Source organism: Corvus hawaiiensis, chromosome 18 (genome assembly GCF_020740725.1).
Source record: "Corvus hawaiiensis isolate bCorHaw1 chromosome 18, bCorHaw1.pri.cur, whole genome shotgun sequence".
NCBI classification, from domain to species: domain Eukaryota; kingdom Metazoa; phylum Chordata; class Aves; order Passeriformes; family Corvidae; genus Corvus; species Corvus hawaiiensis.
The window spans coordinates 4,844,506-4,867,110 of record NC_063230.1 but is presented as its reverse complement, the minus strand read 5'-3'; the positions used below and the strand labels follow the sequence as shown (position 1 = coordinate 4,867,110).

General features: G+C 42.9%; 1 protein-coding gene across 3 annotated transcripts in view; it reads left to right on the top strand.

Moving 5' to 3' along the window:
• The window catches only part of GCN1 (GCN1 activator of EIF2AK4), a 38,640-nt gene that overhangs the window by 4,639 nt on the left and 11,396 nt on the right, over window positions 1–22,605 (top strand). For 2 of the 3 annotated variants that reach the window (XM_048322968.1, XM_048322966.1), the window contains exons 7-43: window positions 35–169; window positions 652–720; window positions 803–911; window positions 1,321–1,395; window positions 1,654–1,782; window positions 2,001–2,051; window positions 2,468–2,566; window positions 3,204–3,377; window positions 4,306–4,458; window positions 5,213–5,305; window positions 5,933–6,008; window positions 6,178–6,340; window positions 6,999–7,188; window positions 7,302–7,426; window positions 7,725–7,903; window positions 8,073–8,166; window positions 8,647–8,760; window positions 8,942–9,140; window positions 9,607–9,762; window positions 12,249–12,430; window positions 12,691–12,771; window positions 13,233–13,376; window positions 14,060–14,187; window positions 14,369–14,558; window positions 14,965–15,035; window positions 15,761–15,926; window positions 16,873–17,067; window positions 17,244–17,490; window positions 17,979–18,100; window positions 18,410–18,524; window positions 18,987–19,166; window positions 19,510–19,730; window positions 20,420–20,488; window positions 20,608–20,746; window positions 20,855–21,051; window positions 21,397–21,539; window positions 22,309–22,426. In XM_048322968.1, coding sequence (XP_048178925.1) covers window positions 35–169; window positions 652–720; window positions 803–911; window positions 1,321–1,395; window positions 1,654–1,782; window positions 2,001–2,051; window positions 2,468–2,566; window positions 3,204–3,377; window positions 4,306–4,458; window positions 5,213–5,305; window positions 5,933–6,008; window positions 6,178–6,340; window positions 6,999–7,188; window positions 7,302–7,426; window positions 7,725–7,903; window positions 8,073–8,166; window positions 8,647–8,760; window positions 8,942–9,140; window positions 9,607–9,762; window positions 12,249–12,430; window positions 12,691–12,771; window positions 13,233–13,376; window positions 14,060–14,187; window positions 14,369–14,558; window positions 14,965–15,035; window positions 15,761–15,926; window positions 16,873–17,067; window positions 17,244–17,490; window positions 17,979–18,100; window positions 18,410–18,524; window positions 18,987–19,166; window positions 19,510–19,730; window positions 20,420–20,488; window positions 20,608–20,746; window positions 20,855–21,051; window positions 21,397–21,539; window positions 22,309–22,426 — 5,091 coding nt within the window. The remainder of the gene's footprint in view (window positions 1–34; window positions 170–651; window positions 721–802; window positions 912–1,320; window positions 1,396–1,653; window positions 1,783–2,000; window positions 2,052–2,467; window positions 2,567–3,203; window positions 3,378–4,305; window positions 4,459–5,212; window positions 5,306–5,932; window positions 6,009–6,177; window positions 6,341–6,998; window positions 7,189–7,301; window positions 7,427–7,724; window positions 7,904–8,072; window positions 8,167–8,646; window positions 8,761–8,941; window positions 9,141–9,606; window positions 9,763–12,248; window positions 12,431–12,690; window positions 12,772–13,232; window positions 13,377–14,059; window positions 14,188–14,368; window positions 14,559–14,964; window positions 15,036–15,760; window positions 15,927–16,872; window positions 17,068–17,243; window positions 17,491–17,978; window positions 18,101–18,409; window positions 18,525–18,986; window positions 19,167–19,509; window positions 19,731–20,419; window positions 20,489–20,607; window positions 20,747–20,854; window positions 21,052–21,396; window positions 21,540–22,308; window positions 22,427–22,605) is intronic. The other variant, XM_048322967.1, reaches the window with a different exon arrangement.

Here is a 22,605-nt window from a genome sequence, read left to right as displayed (position 1 = left end):
TGGTGTTAACATGCCTTGCTCTTTTTCTCTTAAGAACCAGGATCTGGTGGATCAGTACCTATATGTCATTCTTGGGCTCGAACCAAACCAGAATTATGCTGCAATGCTGGGACTTGTGGTCCAGTTTTGCACAGCCCAGAAGGAGATGGATATTATTAAACGATACAAGGTAAATCTGTTGCACAGCTTTTTTTGTTGGGGAATAAGAAGCATCACTTCTTATCATGAAGAAGGGACTGAATAGACATCTTAGTGAGGCTGGTACTTTGCATCTGCCCCTGGTTTCACTATCTGTCAGTTCAGTAGTCCTGCACTTCTGATTGAAACAGCTGGGGTGTGTTTAGAGAGGAGGTGCCAGATACATGGCTGTTTGGTTTTGCCTGTGCATTTCTGTGAATGTCCAACGTACAGCTTCCTGCCTTGTCCCTGTTGTGGGAATGAAAGGCAGCATGTAGCTTTTGGTGTGGTTTGGGTGTTGGGCTCAGGATAGAGCAGGGAGCATTGGTCTCTGCTTGACTGGCTGATGTGAGAGTGAAAGGAAAGCTTCCAGAGGAGGAGGAGGTGGGGTGTCCAGCCTGGCACCTGACTGTGTGCCGGGGAGCTGTGTACAGGTTGAGATGTGGCTGTAATCTGGTGTTTCTGCTTGTTCAGAGTGCTCTCCTGGATTTCTACTTGAAGACCATCCTTATGAGCAAGACAAAGCCTCAGAAGCACGTGCTGGTGAGACACAGTGTTACAGCTGCTTGTGATGCTGTCCCACAGGCAGCATTGCCCTGTGCTGAGTGCCCTGTCCCCTTTGCAGGACAGCTGTTCTCCGCTGGTTCGCTATGTGTCCCATGCCGAATTCAAGGACTCTGTTTTGCCAACTTTGCAGAAATCCCTGCTGCGGAGTCCTGAGAATGTAATTGAAAGTGAGTCTGTCATCTCTCTGCATTGCTTTGTCAAAGAGCCTAAATCCTTAGCGGTCTGGAGCTGTTGGGGCAGTGTCACTCTGGACTATGCTTTTGGTCCCATGAGTGCAGGCAGGATTGTCTGGCATCCAAGGGTTAGATGTGGAGAAGCAACATTTGTGGTGTGATCCCAAGTGTCAGGGTATGTGATAACTACTGTTTGCACCGGGGACAGGATTTTGCAGCTTGGTGCTAGGAATAATCCTGAATTATTCTGTTCATTGGGCATCATTTTCAGTAGTTTTTTTTTTTATTCCTACTCCTTACTACCCTGTTTGCTCTTGATGTGAACTGTGGGGAAGGGTGTATTAAAATGCTAATGGCATATCACATTTTGTTAAGTAACTGTTTTTATCTCTTATGTTGTCAGCAATCTCTTTCTTGCTCGTATCTGTGAACCTGGATCTTAGCCAGTATGCTGTAGACATTGTGAAAGGACTGGCCAGTAAGTACTCTCACTTCTGGAGGGAATTATGAATTCAGAATAAAGCTTTCTGCAACTTTCTGGCTGTATCTACAACAGCTTGATTGCTGGTGTAAAGGTTGTTTTAGGTGGCAGGGAGGATGATGCTGTAACTTGGAACTGGAGTAGTTCACATGATGGTTCCAGAAGCTGCATTAAGCCGCATGTAAAGACAGTCCTTACTTGCTGGTTTTATGCAGCTTGTTGTAAGGAACTCTTAGCTTGTGCATTATTTTCTAGGTCATCTGAAATCCAACAGTGTGCAGCTGATGGATGAAGCAGTTGTGGCATTAAAGAACTTGGCTCGGCAGTGCAGCGATCCTTCGGCTGTGGAGTTGCTGGGCAGGCACCTTTTTGCCATCTTGGGTGGTGAGTGAATTGTAGGATAAGCAGTGGGGATGAATTGAGGTTTGACAGCCTCAAGGAGTTTTGTGTATTGTATTTTCTGTTCTCTTTCTCTGCCTGGATGGAATGGATGGCTTAGCTTGGATCAGGGATAATGGGGCAAGCTTCTGTGTTTTGGAGGAGATTCTTGGTTACAGCTGTTGTCTGTAATCACCTATCACCTTTGTGTTTCTTGTTGGCAGGCTCAGAAGGGAAGCTGACAGTTGTTGCTCAGAAGATGAGTGTCCTTTCAGGTGAGGATCCTAGAAGAAAGCTGCTTCTCTGGTGGAAGAAATTGAGCAGAAAGCTGAATGGAAGGGATCTGTACCTCACCCTTTAGGATTTCCTGCCTGTCACTCTAAGTTGGCTGTAGTTGAAGCCATTAGAGGGTGCTGGATACCACATACCGGTTCCTGACTTTCTATTAAAAAAATAAATGAATAATAATTGGCTAGTAGGCCAAAAATTTTATGCAAAGAGGATGACTTGTACCCAGGGTGAAAATGAAGACAGAGATCTGGCGGTGTGATACGTGGTAGATGTGACATCCAGATGTAGTGACAAGAAAAAGAGGTGTCTGTGCAAGGATTGAAGTGTGAAGGGTCATTCTTGATTGGATTTAGATGTCGTGCGTAGTTTGGGAACTACTGAGAGAATTCTGTCCTTTCAGGGATTGGCAGCCTTAGTCACCACGTGGTTTCTGGACCCTCCAGCCAAGCTCTGAGTGCAACTGTGGCTGAGCTTTTCATCCCGTTCCTGCAACAAGAAGGTGAGACTTCTTGCCTTTGTTCTGGGTTTGCTAAGCTTCTTTCATCTTCAGCAGGATTTTCACATGGTTATTCCAGATAAATCTGGATTCTTGCCTGCTGTGTTACAGAATCTGTTGCCCTGTTTTGATGAGCCACTCCATGGAGACAGTGGTGTGCCTGTTAGAAGCACGTGTTTATTAGTGCAGTAAATATTACTGTATCCTGCAGCCGTAGGGAGGAGGAGAGAAGATCCAACAAGCAGGAATTGTGCAGCAAGATTGATTTACTTAATTATTTTACAAACTCTTTCATAGACTTTTTCTTCGTAGTCTAATTGGACAAAGGATCAGCCACCCCTTGGGGGTGATTGGCTAAAATCCTAAAACATCCATTGTCAAAATATTTTTTGACTGTACTATAAACAAGGCTTTTGCAAGGTCGCAGGTGTTCATTGTTTATAGAACTCTGCTACTATCTTCTGTGAGAGAGAAAAGTCTCTCACAGACTTAGAAAATAGCGAGAAAAATTCTTGCTAGCAGCATTTTTGTATCCACATGTGTTCTTTTCCTGCATCCTGATGTTGTTACCTGCTTTCTGTTTCATGTTCTGTGCTTTCTGCAATTGCTGAACTGATGTGAGCTCTCTGTTTCTTTGCAGTCCATGAGGGCACATTGGTTCATGCAGTCTCTGTCCTGGCTCTTTGGTGTGTTCGGTTCACCACAGAAGTTCCTAAAAAGCTGGTAGAATGGCTGAAGAAAGCCTTCAGCCTTAAAACCTCGACTTCAGCGGTGAGACATGCCTACCTGCAGTGCATGCTAGCCTCCTTCAAAGGTAAAACTGGGGGCTGTTAATAACTCTTGGCCATGGGGCTCAGGAGGAGAGTTATCAAACTTTGTACTTCCTGACATAGAGAGCTGTGTGGATTAGGAAAGATTTTGTAAGGCAATGTCTGTTTACTGACCACCTTCAGATTTCTCCTTAAACTCTCTTTTGCCTTCAAGTTTATAAAGATGGTTTGTTTCCATGTATAACTAAAATCACTGCCCGTCATGCTGTCTTTCATATATCTCAAAGTAATATTTGATTGCTTTATTTTTGTCTTACACCTAAATTGTAAGGTACACCTAAATTCTAGCTCAGGAGCCATGCTTTTGTTTTATATAGCACCCAGCACAGTGGGATCGTGGTCTCTGGCTTTGACTCTTGGAAACTTAAAAAAAAAAGTAAAAATTACTGTGTTTGAAATGAAGAACTCGAGAAATTATTCTCTTTTGGTGATCCTCTAGCGATTTACATCTGTTGGTCCTGCTCCCTTTCACTGCAGCATTTCATCCTCATTTAGACCTCTGGGATTCCTTAACCTCTGAATGTTTGAAATGAAACAGATGGTCATGGCTTGCCAGGAATTTGCTTTCTCCCTCTTAGGGAAATATTAATCTTTGAAGTCAGACTTCCTGTGATTCGAAGTAATTCCTTTAATGTAACTGAATTAGCATTTTCTTTTGCATCCTGTGAACAGAACCTCAGTATACTGAGATGGCACTTTTCTGTCTGTGAAGAAAGGACTGAAGTGGTTGCCATTGAGCTTTTCATAATTGCAGTTTAATGGTAGTGATTGGCAAATACTCTGGAGATTCAGAGTCTTCCCAGTGTGTGTCTGATTCCTTTCCTTGTCTTATGGCAGCGGAAAAACCATTTATACCTGGGTTGTAAAGTGAGGACTGTGTTGTTTTGTAACATGTCTCTTTTGTCCCCTCAGGTGACACATTATTGCAGGGAACGGACTTGCTACCGATGCTGATCCAGACAGTAGAAAAAGCAGCATCTCAAAGTACTCAGGTTCCCATGGTAACTGAAGGAGTTGCTGCAGCTTTGTTGATCTGCAGGATGTCTGTAATAGAGGGACAAACTGGTAAGGTCACAAAACAGGTGGCAGAATCCAATATAAACAGGTTCTGAGGGTTAACACTCCTTGACATTGTGCAGGAAATACTATTTCTTAATCTGTGTAAAGTTTCTACATAGAGAATTATTGGTCTTCTATAAACCAGGGAAAGATTAACTTCCATCTCTCTCATTTATGTGAGTGAAGAATTCTTACTCTTCCATGGCTTTGCAAATTCCAGCTTCCATTCACATAGGGCAATATTCCTCTTTATTCTGACAGGAGCTGTTCACCCTGACCTTTCATGGTAGGATTTGGCTGATGCATCGGAAGTATTACTTGATTGTTATTTGGGTAGTGTTTTTACAAACCTTTGGAAAGCATAGGGACTGGAATTCTGCCTCCCATTAGAGGATATTACAAGAGCTCTCTGGGTTCATTCATCTGTTCATCCATCAGGTGTGTTCTATCAAAAGCAAGACACCCACTTCCCTCCTTTTCTTCACTTGTAGGAAGGTTTGTCCTATGAAAGATTAAGGTGAATCAGACTTTACATTTCACATGTGTAAGTCAGAGAAAGGTGGTTTTGTCAGCTGGTGTTTTTTGGGCATGTTTATAGTTCTGAATGAGAGAAATGAGAGGCTTTAGAATTGAAGACAAGTAAGGCTAGAAGTAATTTGAGGGATTTCAGGAGAGAGAATTCTACTGTATTTTGTGTGCACTGATGAGTTCTGACTTCTTTTGAAACATCCTTGATGGATATCTGTTCTTTTCCTGTCAGAGTCTAAGCTGAGTGGTTTCTGGCAGCTGATTTTGGATGAGAAAAAACAGATTTTTACATCTGAGAAGTTTTTGCAGTCTGCATCAGAGGAAGGTAAATTGGCAGTTACTGTATATCCAGTTACTGTTTAACTGTTTCTTAGTACTTGACAAGAGCTAATGTTGTTAGCCTTGTTCTGTGATCCTTGGAGGATACAGTTTCAGATTAAAATCAGCTCTGTACTCTTCAGAAGTACATCTAGACTAGTTGTAGTCTAAGCTTGAAAATGAATTATTTCTTGATGAGCCTGAGTTATGACTCATTTATCATTCCAAATGATAAACAAATGGAAGGGCCTTGTGACAGCTGACACTCAGTACCCATTTCATTGCCACTGAAGCTGTTTTGGCAGGGCTCAGGAATTAACAGAACTGAAGCACTGAGCATGGTGTTTATAATTTGCTTTGCTCTGTCAACTTAGACCAAAGTAGGTCACACACAATGGTCAGGAAAATTGTCCTGGGATCCAGCTAAAAACATTTCAATTAAGTCATGGTTCAGTTCCTGGTCTTGGCAGATCTGAGTTGGATTTGTCTCTAGCTTCAATGAGAAGATCATGTAGAGGCTCAGCTTGGGGAGCTATTTTAATGTGTCCTGATTGCTGTTCATTTGTTTTCAGGTAAAAAAATCTGTTTCCTTATGAAGTCTCATGCTGTTTTAAATATTTGTCTTTTCCCCCAGCCATGTGTACAGTGCTGCAGCTGACAGAGCGCCTGCTCTTGGATCATGCACAGCGGCTGCCTGAAAGCAAAGTTCAGTACGTAGAGTGCACTTGCTGTCCGTGATCCGTGTCTGACTTCCGAGTGCTGCTGTGGGCACTGGGTGGGTGGGCTTGGGGCTTAGCACAGAGTGTTGAACTCTTGGTGCCTTTGTGTCCACTTGGTTGCAGAGCTGCCTCCCTGGCTAACCCTGTGTATCTCTGTTAGCAGGCAGTACCACCGTGCCCTGGTGGCTGTGCTGCTGAGCCGGACCTGGCACGTCCGCAGACAGGCCCATCAAACAGTTAAGAAGCTCTTGTCCTCTCTGGGAGGGTACAAGCTGGCCTATGGGCTCTTGGAGGAGCTCAAAGTGGTTCTCAGTTCTCATAAGGTGAGTAGCCAGCAAGTCTCTGCTCAGACAGATGTTTGAGTGCTGCCAGTCACCTCCCTGCCCTGGGTTTGCTGTTAGCATTGATGTACAGGATTACATCCTGATGTACAGGATTACATGTTAGCCTGAACAGGATTCAGCTCCAGATGATCTCCTGGAATGCCACTTTATACTGGATTACTGCATATTACAGCATGAATGTCTGGAGTGTGCCTAATCTTCCCTATATATGTAGAAAAGACATATTCAAAATGTTTTGGGTCGGAAGCTGTATTTTTCCATGTATTTTTATTATTTTAATGCAGATTTAACCTCTGCTATGCTTCATTCCTTTCTTTGTATCTTGGTTCTTTGGCCCTGGATTATAGACTGCAGAAGTTGGGCATACTTCCCAGCCAGCTGGCTCGACCTTTTCCAAAGTCTTTGCCAGAAGTGATCATTTTAGTTTTATCCCAGCTTGCCAAATCCAGTATAGTCCTCTATTCTTAATCTTTTTGTCACTGTCATCCCTGTGCTTTGGTTTTGCTGTTATCCTGTATCCCCTTCTTTCCTTTGAAAACTTCAGGTTTTTGATACTGACAGGGATTGTTGGCATTGTCTGGTTTTACTGTGGGAAAGTGTGCTCAGGTCTCAGGAAGGTTTGGTGTTGTCCATTCAGATTCTGCCTCATGAAGTCCTGGTGACAGAGGTGGGAGAGCTGTCAGAGCTGGGAAGGACATACATTCCCCCTCGTGTGCTACATGAGGCCCTCTGTGTCATCTCCAGTGTGGCAGGGCTTGACGTGGACTCCTTTGAGCCAGAGAAGCTGGCTCTGGAGATCCTGCTGGTGAGCCATCATCCATCTGTAGGTAAGTGCAGGGATAAGATTCTCATGGCCAATGTATGACTTTTTATTGTACTTTTTTGTTTTGTTGTGCCAGCAACCTGCTTCATGTTTATTATGCTCATTTCTTCTTGCTAGTGGCAGTGCAGCCAGGACTTTGGCCAGCCCTCCTCATCAAGATGAAGATAGATCCTAAAGACTTCATTAACAAGCACCTGAATGACATCTTACCCAGGATCACCACCTACACTCTGGAGAACCAGGTGATAAACTGCTTTCCTTGTGTTAGTTTTGGGAGATATCTTCGAGGAGTTCAGTACTAACTGGTCTAAAAGGTGGGGAAGAGGGAGGTTAAATGAGAATGTCTCTGGTGAAAAGGAGCTGGGACTCAAGAGGGAAAGAACGTACCAGCAACTGAGTAAAATTTTAGATAAGATTCAAATATCCACTGAACAATGAATTGGGGATTAGAATGTAATGGGGGCTGCCTCAGCAGGACATACTTCTTGGAAACAATTTTAAGGAATACTGATTATGTTTTTTCCTTCATTTTACTGACAGTCATCTATGAATGCAGTGGGATCTCTCTCTCTGCTTTCACCTGGTAGAGTGCTCCCACAGCTCATCAGCACTGTCTCAGCATCAATGGAGAACCCAGCTCTGTGCCAGGTTACTCGAGAGGAATTTGCCATCATGAAGACACCTGAGGGAGAACTGTATGACAAATCTATAATACAGAGGTAAGTCTTCATAATTTCTTTGTGCACCTGGGGATTGATCACTGCTGGTATTCTTGCCAGTGGGTGACTAGGTATGTCAGATGGTCTTTCTGTACAGAAGTTCCTGGATTTTTATGCCTGGTCCTTAGTCCAGAGCGGTGCTGATTCTTTCTCTACTTTTCCTTCTTAGTGCTCAACAGGATAGTATGAAAAAGGCTAACATGAAGAGGGAGAACAAAGCTTATTCCTTCAAGGAACAAATTATTGAGCTGGAGCTGAAGGAGGTAAGTTGATGGAAAAAGGAATGGCAGGCTGGTCACAATCTTCACTGCAAGTCGTGTGTTGTTCTATGGTTTCTGGCATATGTGTGTGTGCTGGTGGGAAAGATTCTCTGAACTACTTGGAATTCTGCTATCTGTATGTATCCCATTTTTAAAATAAAGGTTGCCTTCTCTTTGCTCTGGGGAGGGTGACATATCATCTACTGTAAATGAACTGGACGGCACTTTTTAATGATAGCACATAATTTGTGACCAGTGCAGAGAAACTTATGTTATGCTGCTAAAGGGACACTAAAGTGTTGTTAATTAACCTTCTGATTTTCATTTTGTGTCTTTACTCAAGAGGGATATACTTGGAAGGATATTTTGGTACTGTTTTAAAAGTAAATTGCAAAAAACCCCAACGTTTCCAACTTGCTTCTCTGTCTGAAGGGATGGTGTTTGTAGCTCCCAGATAATAATGTCCATGGCTCTCTATTGCAGGAGATAAAGAAGAAGAAGGGAATAAAGGATGAGGTGCAGCTGACAAGCAAGCAGAAGGAGCTGATGCACGCACAGCTGGAAAGGGAGGCTCAGATAAGGAAACGGCTGAAGGAGGTAAGTTTTGGTTGTATTTTTTGGTCCTCTGCAGGCACCATGACCCAAATCACTTTGAAAGAGGGAAAATGGTCTAGCAATCACCTATTTGTTTCTGTTACTAGAAATGAGATTTAACAACTCTCTTTTTTTCCCAGTGGACTTTTTTTTATGGTAATCTCTTGAATTGTTTCTCTTACAGCTTGATAATGAGCTGGAAACAGCTCTAGGACTCCTGGACACTGTTATAAAGAAAAAGCCTCCCGGTCTCACTCAGTACATCCCTAGTCTCATCAGTTCCTTCTTGCCACTTTTTCGATCTCCTTTGGCTGCTCCAAGGATTAAGAAGCCTTTTCTTTCCTTAGCTTCCTGTGTCATGCCTGCTCAACTGAAAACCTTTGGTGAATATTTGCAGTTGCTGTTTAAGGGCAGGGTGTGTCATTTTGATGGTGGTGAAAATTATTGCTCTTACAAACTGTGGATCATGACCATGTACCACAGAAAGTCAAGAGGAAAAACCATCTGGAACAGTGCTTAGGGAGATGACTAAGAGATCCTACTGCTGGATGGGACTGGGACCAAAGACAACGACTTGTCTGGTCAACGACCAGCTCTGAGGAGCAGCTGCTCATTGTGGGAACATCTTCCCTGTGTGGAGTTTGGAGGGTGTGAGTGTAACTCACACATGTTGTGAAGAAATCTGTCCCCTGATAGCCCTGGGCTGGGCTTGCTGCTCTGAGCCTCTTTGCAGCCTGGGCTCTTGCCCAGAGCTTTGTTACATTTCTTGGGCCTGTGTTCCTGGGGGTTTTTCTCTCGAGAAATCTTTGGATTTAGCCCTCTCATGGATTCTTTATTTTTCCATTCCAGGTACTTTAGTAAGCCATGTGACCTTGCGCCTGATGAAACCAGAGTGTGAGTTAGATGGATCCTGGTGTCAGGAGGAGCTGCCTGTTGCTCTGAACAGGGTGGTCAGTTTGCTGCATGCCCACACCATTCCCAGCCGAACAAGCAAGGGAGAGCCGGGTATGAAGTATGGTAGATCCTGCTGACACTGCCCCCACTTCCAATAACTATGAACTGGTTTAGTTTTCACAGTTTGTATTATATTTTGCAAGCAAAACTTCACTTTTTCTATTTTAATTGGATAACTCTTCATAGATAATGAAAAACTTCAAGGTTTTTTTGTGCTGGTAGTAGTAGGAGTGTTACAACTATAGTTAAGTATAGAAATGAAATAACAGCATTTTTTCTTAAAATGGTTCATACGGAAATAACGGCACTGAGATTAAGGCTCATCTTTGCCAAGGACAGCTCCTACCTTTCAACACCACTTACCGTAAGGGATTCGGTGAGACTAAGTGAAAAGACAAAATAATTGCGTGTTATCTGTGATCACACCAGTGAAGTGCCCATGGCCTCTTCTTGTTTGCTGTGTAGTGCTGCAGTTCATGAATATTTTATTCTGGCATGATTGTAGAAAGAGCAGTTCTTTCCACTCTGTAACATGAAGGCAAGAACCAATATTATTACAGTGCAAGGATATGATTTGAGTTAAAGTAAACCTTTCTTCTTGTGTTTTTTTTTTAATCTTATTTCACGGAGTTAGTTTTAATTTAGGTCACTTCCAGAATCTTCTTCACAGTGGGGTGCACAAGTACTTGTGCCACTCCACTGAAGGTAATAGTACAGAAGAGGAGGGTTGATGTGTGTCCTTTGGGGGCTGGGATGGCTTTGGCTGTCTCAGGGTGTACTCTAGGGACAGAGGTGGTTCACTTCACCCAGGCTTTGGAGCTGTTCATCATGCAACCCAATCAAAAGCTGCTGTGGTAGATGGTGTATATTTTTAAGGGAAATGTGGGATTCTGTTTGGTCTCTTAGCCCCATAGTTCAGTTCTCTTGCTGTTCATCTGCCAGTCAGATGTGCAGTGGTGTGACTGTGGCACGTGTCACTGTCACAGCTGACAAGTGGCAATTGACCATGTTGAGCACCGCTTCAGTGCTGAACATCTCAGTGATAATTTGGTGTCTCCACTGTGCAATTTATTGCCATAGTAAGTGCAAGTTCATTAACATTTGAATCCTTTTTCAGGCTTATTTCCAGAATGTAGTGGAAGTATTTTCAGTCCTCCAAGATTTCCTATATTGCTTAATTAAATTAATATCTTACTATTTTTTTCCACTTTTGCAAGAGAAGGACAGTAGTTTCCAGAGTACTTTATTGGACAAGTCGTATTATATTCTCAAAGGATTTTTCCTCATTTTCAAAGTTCTTTGGAATGTAGTTGTGCGATATGATTTAGTAGAGGTTAATTTCTTAGGTAACTATGAGACCTAAGAGAGACCATACCTCCTTGTAATGTGGATGATAGAATTTATCATTCATTGCTGAAATGCCAAGATACATCTTATAATCTTTCTCATATTGGTCAATACCAGCTACTGTGTAAATAGAACATTTATCTTCTCAAATAAAGCTTTCTTCCTCCTTCTGGGTATAGAGGGACAGTGGTTTAAGGCTAAAAATATCTGGCCAATAATTAAAAAAGAAAAAAAAGTGTAAAAGCAAACAGATACTGAGCAAACAGAGAAAAATCGCGCATCAGAGATAGAGAGGGTTTTACCGAAGCTGTTCATGTTAAATAGGAGCTCAGAATGTGTTTGAGATTTAATATTTCTCTCTTAAAGTACTTTTGCAGTATTTTTGCCCTACATAAGCTGACTAATACTGCAGTATTGTATCTGCAGTGCTCTTCATTTACATTTAGAAATTTAAACTTGGGCATTCTCTGTCAGCACAGACAGGGTATAGAAAAGAAATGTTTTCCCTAGACATCTGATATTTGAATATTAACTGGACTAATGGAAGGACTGGAAGGAGCATTTGTTATATGCTATAGACAAGGCCCTGTAAAAAGGAAGGAGAAAAATCTTTTGACAATGGGAATCCAAAAGCTTTAATTCTTCAAGGAGCGGAGGGGAGTTGAAGCTTGCACCAGATTTAAAAGGACTTAATTCTCAAGGATCCAGCCGAAGACTGGAATGACAGGTTAGCTAGGTTGGTAGGAAGTGTTTAAAGGAAATGTGGCTGGCAAACAGGGCCTTGCTTTGGGACAAATGAACTTTATAAGTGACTGTCTAATCCATTGAATTGTTTCAATTCCATTTACAGTATGTATTTCTGTACTCTTGAGGCATTGGTAGTAATTTGGAATCCTAATGTGACTTTAACTGAAGCCAGGTAGAATCACAGAATCATTTAGGTTGGCAAACCCTTAAGATCATCAAGTCCTACCCTTAACACTGAAATGCCAAAAGTCACTGTCGGAGCTACACTGTTGCTGCTGTGAAGTGGCAAATACTTAGGTTTACTCAGCATGTTTGTGCATGAGGCTGAAGCTTGGCCATATCTATTATGAGCTACTCAGGTGTACATTTTATACCAGTAACTATTATAAACCAAGTCATGGGAAGGTCAGCTGTGTTCACAGGATGGTTTTTCCTTTTTGCAGGTGCTGGCCCATTATCAGCTCCAGCATTTTCCTTAGTCTTTCCTCTGCTGAAGATGGTTATGATTGAGACACCCCATAACAGTGAAGACAAGGAGGAGTTCCTGGTCAAGATTCTGCAGATCCTTACAGTCCATGCTCAGTTGAGATCATCAGCAAATGGCCAGTCTTTGTTGGTGGATGAGGTGAGAGCTGTGGGGTCAGATGATCTCCTTCAGACGAGCCATGTGATAAAACAGAATCTGATGTGTAAACTGGACAAAGCAGATAAATTCCCCAAGTTAGAGTTAACAGTATAGGCTTGTTTTCTGTCATGGATTTTGGTACCTGTCCAGCCCTGGCTTTTGACTGGGATTTTATAAGGAGTGTCATACACAGGCAAGGCACTTTGGAATCACAAGATAAAAGACTTTTCCCCCCACCTATTCTCCCCTCAACCTTTCAGAATGGCCCAGAGTTGCTGCCCCGCAGGGACATGCTGGTTCTGCTGACCCAGGTGATAGGAACGGGTTCTCCACGGTTGCAGGTGAGTGCTCAGCTTCATAACCACAGTCAGGATTCTCCCTTTCATCACCATCTAAATGAGGGAAATGTACCAATTGGTTTAAGTCTCTGACGTTAGTGGTTGATACATTGCCAATGTTCTTTTGTGTTTATGGTATTCTTGGAATAAAATATCTGCATCTTTTTTTCTGTGGGTTTTATTGCACCAAATATATTCTTCAGTCTTCCAGAGGTGACATTTTTTTCTTTCTTTAAGGCCTTGCTCTGCCAAATAAGTTCAGTAGTCTCTCCCCTGAGTGTTTGTTCTAAGGGATGAGGTGGCAGACAGGTCAGTAATAAAAAGCAAAGAGTTGGACTGAACTTGTCACTTCTTGGTTTTGTCGCTTCTTTGGGAATTTCTTCTGCTGTAATAGCACTCAGCGCTTGCTCTGACAGCAGTTCAAGGTGTAGTAGAATCTCTCACACTTGCTCGTGGTGTTGTAGGTGTTGGCCTCAGAGGCACTGACCGCGCTGTGCATGAGCAGCAGCGGTGAGGATGGCTGTGCCTACGCTGAGCAGGAGGAGATCGATGTGCTCCTGCAGGCCCTCCAGTCTCCTTCCATGAATGTTCGAGATGCAGCTCTCAGGGTAGGTGGGAATCATTCGGGGTCACACCGAATTCCTTAAGTTTCTGGGAGGTGAATCTTCTCTAACACTGATGCAGACAGGCTTCAGCTGTGATGCCATGCTTTGGGCAGTGTGTCAGAGGCAGTCTGAGCAACTAATGCTCCAAGTCATACTCTTTGTGCCAGATTTATCTGCAAAAAGGAGTACTCTGGGTTTATCCACACCTTTGTTTCCTTAAAAGACATATAATTAGGACTACTTAACACCTTCTGTTTACAACTGGATAGAGCTTAGTCTTAAAGAGAGAGGCTGTCAGAAAACTCCTGTCTGTACTAGGCCTTGTTATTGGAAAGCTTCAGGCTTAGTCAATTCTGAGAACATAGACAGAAAAGCCTCCAGGGTGCTTGGTGTTCTTTGCCATGAAACAAGTTCCAGTTTAGCTCACCTGAGCTGTCTTGTCTGTACGTAGACTGTAGTCACCAGAGCCTCTCTGCAGCCTGCCTGTGGAGCACTATTCTTGAGTTTCACCATCTCACCTACTAGCAGTAGGAAGTCCTTGACCACCATGGGCAGTATAAGGCATAAGTAAACATGAATTTTGACACAACCACTGAGATCTTGACTTGCCAAAAGTTTTAAGTGTTTTAATGCATCTGTTTCTAAAAGTCAGATCCTTGCACTGATTTTCCTGTTACCTAATTCAGGGACTGATGGAGCTACAAATGGTTCTACCAACCCCAGACAGTGATGAGAATAATGGACTGAACCTGTTGCGTCGCCTTTGGGTAGTAAAGTTTGACGTTGAAGATGAGATTCAGAAGCTGGCAGAGAGGTAAGGGTTCTTCTTTGTTGATTGGGTTTTAGGGGGACCTTTTCTCTGCCCATGGCATGGAGCTGCACTCAGGGGCTTTGCCCCCACAGCTGGAGAGCAGCTGTAGGTCACTCCAGTAGTACATAATAGCAGTGGCTTCTTTGCTGAAGGGTGACCCATCACCTCTGTGTGTGTGCTGCAGGCTGTGGGAGTCCATGGGTCTGGAGCTGCAGCCTGACCTCTGTTCCCTGCTGATCAAAGATGTTATCTACCATGAAGAGGCAGTTCGACAAGCAGGGGCTGAAGCTCTTTCCAGAGCTGTAGCTCAGTACCGAAAGCAAGCAGCAGAGGTCATGAGCAAGCTGACAGAGATTTACCAGGAGAAGCTCTATGTAAGTACTCTTGCCCTGTGGGTGACAGGCCTGAGCTGATGCTTTATTTTCTGTTAGTCACTTTTCCTTTTGTCTGTCCTGAAGATGTGCATTGAATCCACTGTTGCTGTGTTTGAGCTTAGCACAGACTTCAGTGCCTTGAACTTCATGTTATCAGCCACTAATGGCACCATTGTACAGGTGGGAGGGGCACCTTAGATGATACAGAAAGGCTGTGGTAGGGCAGTGTCAGTTTAAGTAATTTTGACCCCAAACTTGCTTTCTGCTTATTTTTTTACCTTGCTCTTCTGCTAGTGGTATCATAAGTCTGTGCAGTATAATCAAATGGCATTGCAGGTATGATTGACAGATTCTCTGTGTGCCTATTCTTGAAAAGGTATTTCAATGAAATCTTTTCTCCTTCCAGAGGCCACCTCCAGTTTTGGATGCTTTGGGACGAGTGATATCTGAATCACCACCTGACCAGTGGGAAGCACGGTATAGTCATGTTCAGATTAATCTCATCACTTCCTGTGCATCCAAATGACATGTTTTTGATTTTTATTTGGAAGGACATATTACATGCAATTGTATTGACTTGCTATTTTCATGTGTCCTTCTGGTAGATAATATTTGTGCCCCTCAAGCAAACTGGGGGCAGGCAGAACTCCAGCAAAATATTGGATGATGTCATCTCTATGTCCTGATAAAAACAGGCTGTCTGATTTTTGTCTTAGCTTACTGTGTTCCCACCTCTGTATGGGCCATTGATTGTTTCAAGAGCAGCAGTGCAAGTCTTAATGAACTGGCCAAATTCCAGTTTGGATAATTACTTTTTGTTTACTTCTATGTTCTGTACAGGTTTAATTGGAGATCATCTTGTTTGCTACTTGTCTTCAGATAATCTATCCTTTAATGCCGATGTACCTTGTTGTAAAGCTGCTGCATTTCAGCAGTAGTTGAAATATGATCCTGATGTCTAACTTGGCTCAAGTATCCCTAGTGATTAATTGAGATAAAAGCTATTACATGGCTGAGGGATCGTTGTCCTTGCATGGGGGACTGTGGCATGGGGTTATATAATGAAATGCACAGAGGTTGGACACTGAGGCTTTTTGTTTCCATAATGGTTCTTGCTCTCAGTTGCTGCTGATAGCAAATGGGATTGTGAGCTCTCAATTCTGTGAGAAGTCAGTAAGCTCACAGGCTCACCTTCTTCACAGGTGTGGCATAGCACTGGCCCTTAACAAGCTCTCAGAGCATCTGGACAGTTCTCAGGTGAAGCCCCTCTTCCAGTTTTTTGTGCCGGATGCTCTGAATGATCGCAGTCCTGAGGTCAGGAAGTGCATGTTGGATGCAGCTCTTTCAACACTCAACACTCATGGCAAAGTAAGTCTGAACGTTTCTCTCTCTAGCAGTGGAAAAAAGATGTAATGGATATGTAGATACTGTGTTGGAGCCCATAGATTTTTTTTTTTTTTAATAAATTTCTTTGAGGTTGCTGTTGCTTGTAACAGCTGAAGACTTTCATTTAGGAATTTTTGTGTTCAGAGTTGTTCTTTTAGTGTCTAGTGTTGACTAGGTGTGGTTCATCCCTGTCATTGCTATAAAAAAGTAATATCCCTGAATCAACTGGAGTTAAAATGGTATAAAACTAGAGTAATAAAAGTAAAATCAGACCATAGATCTTTTAATCCTGCGAAGATGAGAATTCCTTTTCAGGCTTCATGCAAAGCAAAACATGAAACCTTGCTGATGGTTGGCTTCATTAAACTGAAGACATCAAAGGAATTGAGGACCATCCTTCTCCCTGCCAGCCCTTCTCCAGCAGTGTCAGATGGGGAAGGGTGTGCAGGGTGTGAATTGCTCAGCTTCTGATTTCCTCATGTGTGCCAGTCACCTCTGGACAGATGTCTTTATTCCTTAGTTTAGCCCAAGACAATTGGGGTATTTTCATATTATTCATTCTTTCTTTCTGTTTCTTAGAAAAACAGTGTGAAGTTTGTTTGATGTTTCTGTTCTCCCTTTGCAAATGGGGCAAGCAGAGGAGCGGGCACTGATGTTCAACTCTGGGAGCTTGCGTTGCTTCTGGCAGAACATCATGCTGGCAGGCTTGGGGATTCTAATTTTGAAGAGCTAATTTCTCTCTAGCAGGAAATATTTGTTGCCTGTCGGGATGGTACAAGGTTTTATGTGATGTGACACATGAAATGAACTGTAAATACAGTGTGATTGTTCAGTTGTTGGCTCAGAGAAGAACAAACAAGTCCACTGAGCATAGCAAATCTCATTCTGAGTGGTCTCTAGTGGCAAGTTCTGTGGTTTTGTTTTTCAGGACAATGTTAACTCTCTCTTGCCAGTGTTCGAAGAATTCCTGAAAAATGCTCCTAATGATGCCAGTTATGATGCTGTCAGGCAAAGCGTGGTCATTCTTATGGGGTCACTGGCAAAACATCTGGACAAGAGTGACCCTAAAGTGAAACCAATTGTTGGCAAACTGATAGCAGCTTTGTCCACCCCATCTCAGCAGGTAGGTGCCTTTGGGAGGAGTTGTCAGGTTCCACACAGAGGCAGGTTAACACCAGGATACTGTTAGGGATGGCAGAGAGATGAAAAATGGTGACAGAAAGGTTTCATTTGGGGTGCATTCTAGGGGGAATTTGTGTTAGTAATGACTATTTTGTGATCTGGTGGATTGTTTTACAGGTTCAAGAGTCAGTGGCAAGCTGTTTACCGCCTCTGGTGCCTGCAATTAAAGAGGATGCGGGAGGAATGATCCAGAAGCTGATGCAGCTGCTGTTGGAGTCTGATAAGTATGCTGAGCGCAAAGGTGCAGCCTATGGGCTGGCTGGCCTGGTGAAAGGCCTGGGCATCCTCTCTCTCAAGCAGCAGGAGATGATGACCACACTGACTGATGCTATCCAGGACAAGAAGAACTTCCGCCGGCGGGAGGGTAAGGGACAGGAGCTTTTCCCTCCAGATACTTAGCATTTCTCTTGAACCTACTAGCATTGTCATCAGGTGATGAGGATCTCCATCAGGAGATTCCTGCACCCCTGTGTTTGGTTTAGCTACATTTATTTTACTAAAGTTTGGCAAGAAAGAAATGGGAAGTGGCTCTTGTGAGGTCATTGGTTGTGTATAGTGTCCCAAAATTGCTCAATTCAATCCTGGAAGAAGGATTTCTAGTCCTAGACCATAAGGATGTGCCCCTCTCTCCTGTTTCCGAAGGCAGGTGTTGCTGGGGGGGAGCTCCTTCTCTGAGGTCACAAATCCCCACTACAGCACAAGCCACAAGGGCAAGAAAGCAAGAGACTTTCAGCTGTGAGACTTGAGTGCTTTTGGAACAGTTATACAGATACTTGGCAAATTGTATCTTCTTTTCCCATCATCCTTAAATGAAGTTGTATTTTCCTCTGACCATCCTTTTTGGGTTTGTAGGGGCTCTGTTTGCCTTCGAGATGCTCTGCAGCATGCTCGGGAAGCTCTTTGAGCCCTATGTGGTTCATGTACTGCCTCACCTGCTGCTTTGTTTTGGAGATGGGAACCAGTACGTGCGAGAGGTAAGGTGCCTTAAATTTCTGCTATCGCAGAGTGTTAAAAAACCCAGATGGAATGGATATGGATGTGAATCCTGTTTGTAATGAGGCAAGTTGAGAAGGTGACCTATCCCTTAAGAAAGCACTAATAACAATTTGATCTTCTTAGTAACTGAAAGCATCTGTTTTCATTGGCCATTAATTGGGAGCTACTTAGCCAGCTGTATTGTTGTACTGAGACACTATTTACATGAAGGCTTTGTTCCCAGAGGGTCTCAGAGGAAGGAAAACAGTGTTGTGTTACAGTATGTAAGTGTTCTCTTCTCCTTGGAGGCTGCAGATGACTGTGCCAAAGCTGTAATGAGCAATCTGAGTACTCACGGAGTGAAGCTGGTTTTGCCATCGCTTCTTGCGGCACTAGAAGAGGAATCATGGAGAACTAAAGCTGGTATGGACCAATATTTGCCTGACATGATTGAGAGTAACCCACAGTTCCCTTTGCTGTCATCCCCCTTGTGTATTCCTTCATCCTTACAGATGGCCATGATGCTTTATGTTCTTGTAAGGAACTGTGGATCTTTCACAGCTTTTTACAGCTGAGTTCCCTGACACATTTGAATAACCTTTTTTCCCCTGGCATATTCAAGGGACAGTTTGTAACCCATCTCTGTAGTAGCACTTCAGAACATGGAATTTTGTTAACACATTCCTTTTCCCTCATACAAAAGAAAAGTATTATTTGGTGTGTTTAGGTACCATAGAGTAACTTAATGCATTTCAGCCCTTCTTTGTGTTCTCTGACTGGTAGATTTGAGTTTGGAGTAAGTGTGATCATCATCTCATGTCAATTCTTAATACTGTGTTTTGTCTTTTCTTTTGTCTTCTTTTTCTTGGTGTACTTTGTTCACAGGGTCAGTGGAACTGCTGGGGGCTATGGCATACTGTGCTCCCAAACAACTCTCTTCCTGTTTACCCAACATCGTGCCCAAACTCACTGAAGTGCTGACAGATTCTCATGTGAAGGTGCAGAATGCAGGGCAGCAGGCTCTCAGGCAGATTGGGTCTGTCATCAGGAATCCAGAGATCCTGGGTAAGACCTGTCTGTGCATCTCTAATGTCCTGATGTGACTGTGGTTTATAATAGCAAGGTTTAGGTTCACAGTATTTAGGATTAAATGCAAATTTGTATAGAAATGAAACTAATCCTACAGGAGTATAACATGAAGACTTAACAGCAGCTGTCTGCTTCCAGGCTTTTTAAATGTTCCTGTCCATTTTTTCAGCTGATGTTAATAGAGTTTCCCCTGTCCTTATGCTGCTTGTTGCTTGAGAAGGACCTCAAACATCTCATGAGAACACACCAGCTCATCCTGACACATGTTTTTGGTTTATGTACAAATAAAGTCTTTTCTCTCCTTTTTAAAAATATTCAGCAATTGCTCCAGTTCTGTTGGATGCTCTCACGGACCCCTCCAGGAAGACTCAGAAGTGTTTGCAGACTCTACTGGATACCAAATTTGTCCATTTCATTGATGCTCCATCCTTAGCACTGATCATGCCAATTGTTCAGAGAGCTTTTCAGGATCGTTCCACAGACACCAGGAAAATGGCTGCCCAGATCATTGGGAACATGTACTCCCTGACGGACCAGAAGGTACAGTGCTAAAAATGCTCTCTAACTGTATTCTAATAGATTACTCTGACAAGCACTAGAGAGAATTCATTTGGCTTGGGGATTTTGTTGTTAAGGTAGAAAATATTAATATCCATGCAGCTTCTTAATTAAATGTATGTAAATGAACAGATGACAATAAAGATAGTGACAGTTCTCAGGTCCTTAAGACTGTCAGCTTTGTGCTTTGGTCATCTAGTTATTACCAGTTTATCCCCGCAAAAAGGTCTTGTAATTTTTACCATAATAAAAAATGCCTTAACAAACAAAGAAGTGAAACACAGATCAGCTGCTAACAAATGGATCCAGGGTTTGTTTGAAAAGTATTTGTAGGACCTGACTATAGGCTAAAGATCTGTGTTTAATTTTTGTGCTGATAATATCTACATATAAACCTTGTGTAAATGTTAAGAGTGTTGGATTTTCCTTAGATACAAACTGCTGGGTTGTGAGTGAGTGTTAAAAAGGTTTTGAGTAATCTGCACAGAACTGGTGTTTCTCAGACTTGCAGAGTAATTCACTATGCTTATCTGCAGTATTGTGAGAGCAACTAATTAAACTCTCAGGATGTTAGGGATGTTTGCTCATAATAAGGGGTGAATGTCCTTTACATGAAGGCGACTATGTTTTCTCTCATTTTGAATCTGGTTCTGACTTTTCGGGCTGTTTAGGATCTGGCTCCGTACCTACCCAGTGTGACCCCTGGACTGAAGGCCTCTCTTTTGGATCCTGTACCTGAAGTAAGTCTTTTGTACAAACACAGTTTGTCTTTCAGTGCATTAGGTTAAACATTGTCCTGATCAGTCTGGCATATCTTTGACTGGACATTTTGCAGATCTCTGTTTCTCTTGTCTGTTAGGTGCGCACAGTGTCTGCAAAGGCCCTGGGGGCCATGGTGAAAGGTATGGGAGAATCCTGCTTTGAGGATTTGTTGCCATGGCTGATGGAGACACTGACATATGAGCAGAGCTCAGTGGATCGCTCTGGTGCTGCTCAAGGTGGGGACACCTGTGCGTGAGTGCTGAGCTCAGGTTTTCTCATATTAAATCAGATTAGCTGCTTGTTTCTTGTGTGTATCAGCTCCATTCCCTGCTTTTTTCCCCCAGGTCTGGCTGAAGTTATGGCTGGTTTGGGGGTAGAAAAGCTGGAGAAACTTATGCCAGAGATTGTAGCGACTGCCAGTAAAGTGGATATTGCTCCACATGTACGAGATGGTTATATCATGATGTTCAACTACCTGCCAATTACCTTTGGAGACAAGTTCACTCCCTATGTTGGTCCCATCATTCCTTGTATCCTTAAGGTATATAGCAAAACTGAAGGATTTTATTTATTAGAGAATAAAAAGAAGCCTCCAGAGTATTTTAAGTATTATTTTCAGTAATTGTGGGATGTGCAGAGACTTGTCCAGACTATTAGAAAACAAGGGAATTTAAATTATAAATTATTTCTTCTACGTTATGGGCTTGCTGTCTTTTATTTGTGGTCACTAGTCTTTTCTTGAAGACATCTTTGTGCATTCACAACTCTGTAGTTCATTTGCTTTTCATGGTGGAGAGAGAAAACACTGTTTTGTTTTCCTCCTGTTGCTTTTGTGTATTGTGCTGAAAGGCCCAGTTTTCAGGGCCCTTTTTGTGCCTCTGTGCAGGCCCTGGCCGACGAGAATGAGTTTGTGCGGGACACGGCGCTGCGTGCGGGGCAGCGAATCATCAGCATGTATGCAGAGACAGCCATCGCTCTGCTCCTGCCACAGCTTGAGGATGGGCTCTTTGATGACTTGTGGAGGATAAGGTAGGCAAAATCACCTTAGCCACAAATGTTTCCCCCCATGCTTGAAAAACTGGTGTGATTCAGGCTCTATGTTGCTCCTCAAAAAAATGCAGAGACCTCCTGTGAAGCAAAAACAAGTGTTGCTTTTTGCCTGTTGATTTGAGTATGATGCCTTATAGCACTTGAGTCTGCAAAGCCCTGCCAGGCTGGGTCAGGTTTCCTACTACATGCAGAGCATTCATGCTGGATTATTAATTCTGGCAGTGACTCTGAAATGCACTTCCAAGGCAGTTGATGTTGCATTATTTAGCCCTTGTGTATTGTTTTTCATTTCTCCAAATGCTGAGCAAGTTATCGTTCTCCTGTGTATGAAAATGTGCAGTGGAGCACTCACAGCTGATAGCAGTTGCTCAAAAATTAGCTGTACTAAATGATTTGTGCCAGCTGAGTGCTGCTAAGTATTCTTACCCCAGGTGAATGTCATTTGGGTTAGACAGATGCAGGCACTGTCTTGTTCCTTTTTAGAGTCAAGGCTATTCTCAGATTCATTGCTTTGGTTTGAAAATTCTCTCAGCCCTTGCAGTTTGGAATTCACTCCTTCCCTTTCTGTTTAGCATGCTCCTTTCAGCCATGTAGGCAGATGATGTTGCACATCAGCCCATGCAGCATTTCAGTGCAGACCTAGCTGTGCCTCACATCTGGCTCCAGTCTGTAGCTGATGTCCTGTCAGAATTGAACAGGTACTGCCTGAGTGCCCTGTTCGTAACACTTGACTTGCTCCTGTTGCCAGGTTTAGCTCAGTTCAGCTCCTTGGAGATCTTCTATTCCACATCTCAGGAGTCACTGGAAAAATGACCACAGAAACTGCCTCAGAGGATGACAACTTTGGAACAGCCCAATCAAACAAGGTAAAGCTGTTCTGTTCTTGCCTGTTGTGCCTTTTTTTTTTTCTTTTTTTTTTTTTTTTAATTCTCCCATTTTAAATCAGCATGGACAGCCTGCTGGAAAGATATCTAGAATAATAATGTATTCTATTATTTTTATAGATTTCAGGGGCAGATAATACAATTTTGTGCTATTTCTTTCC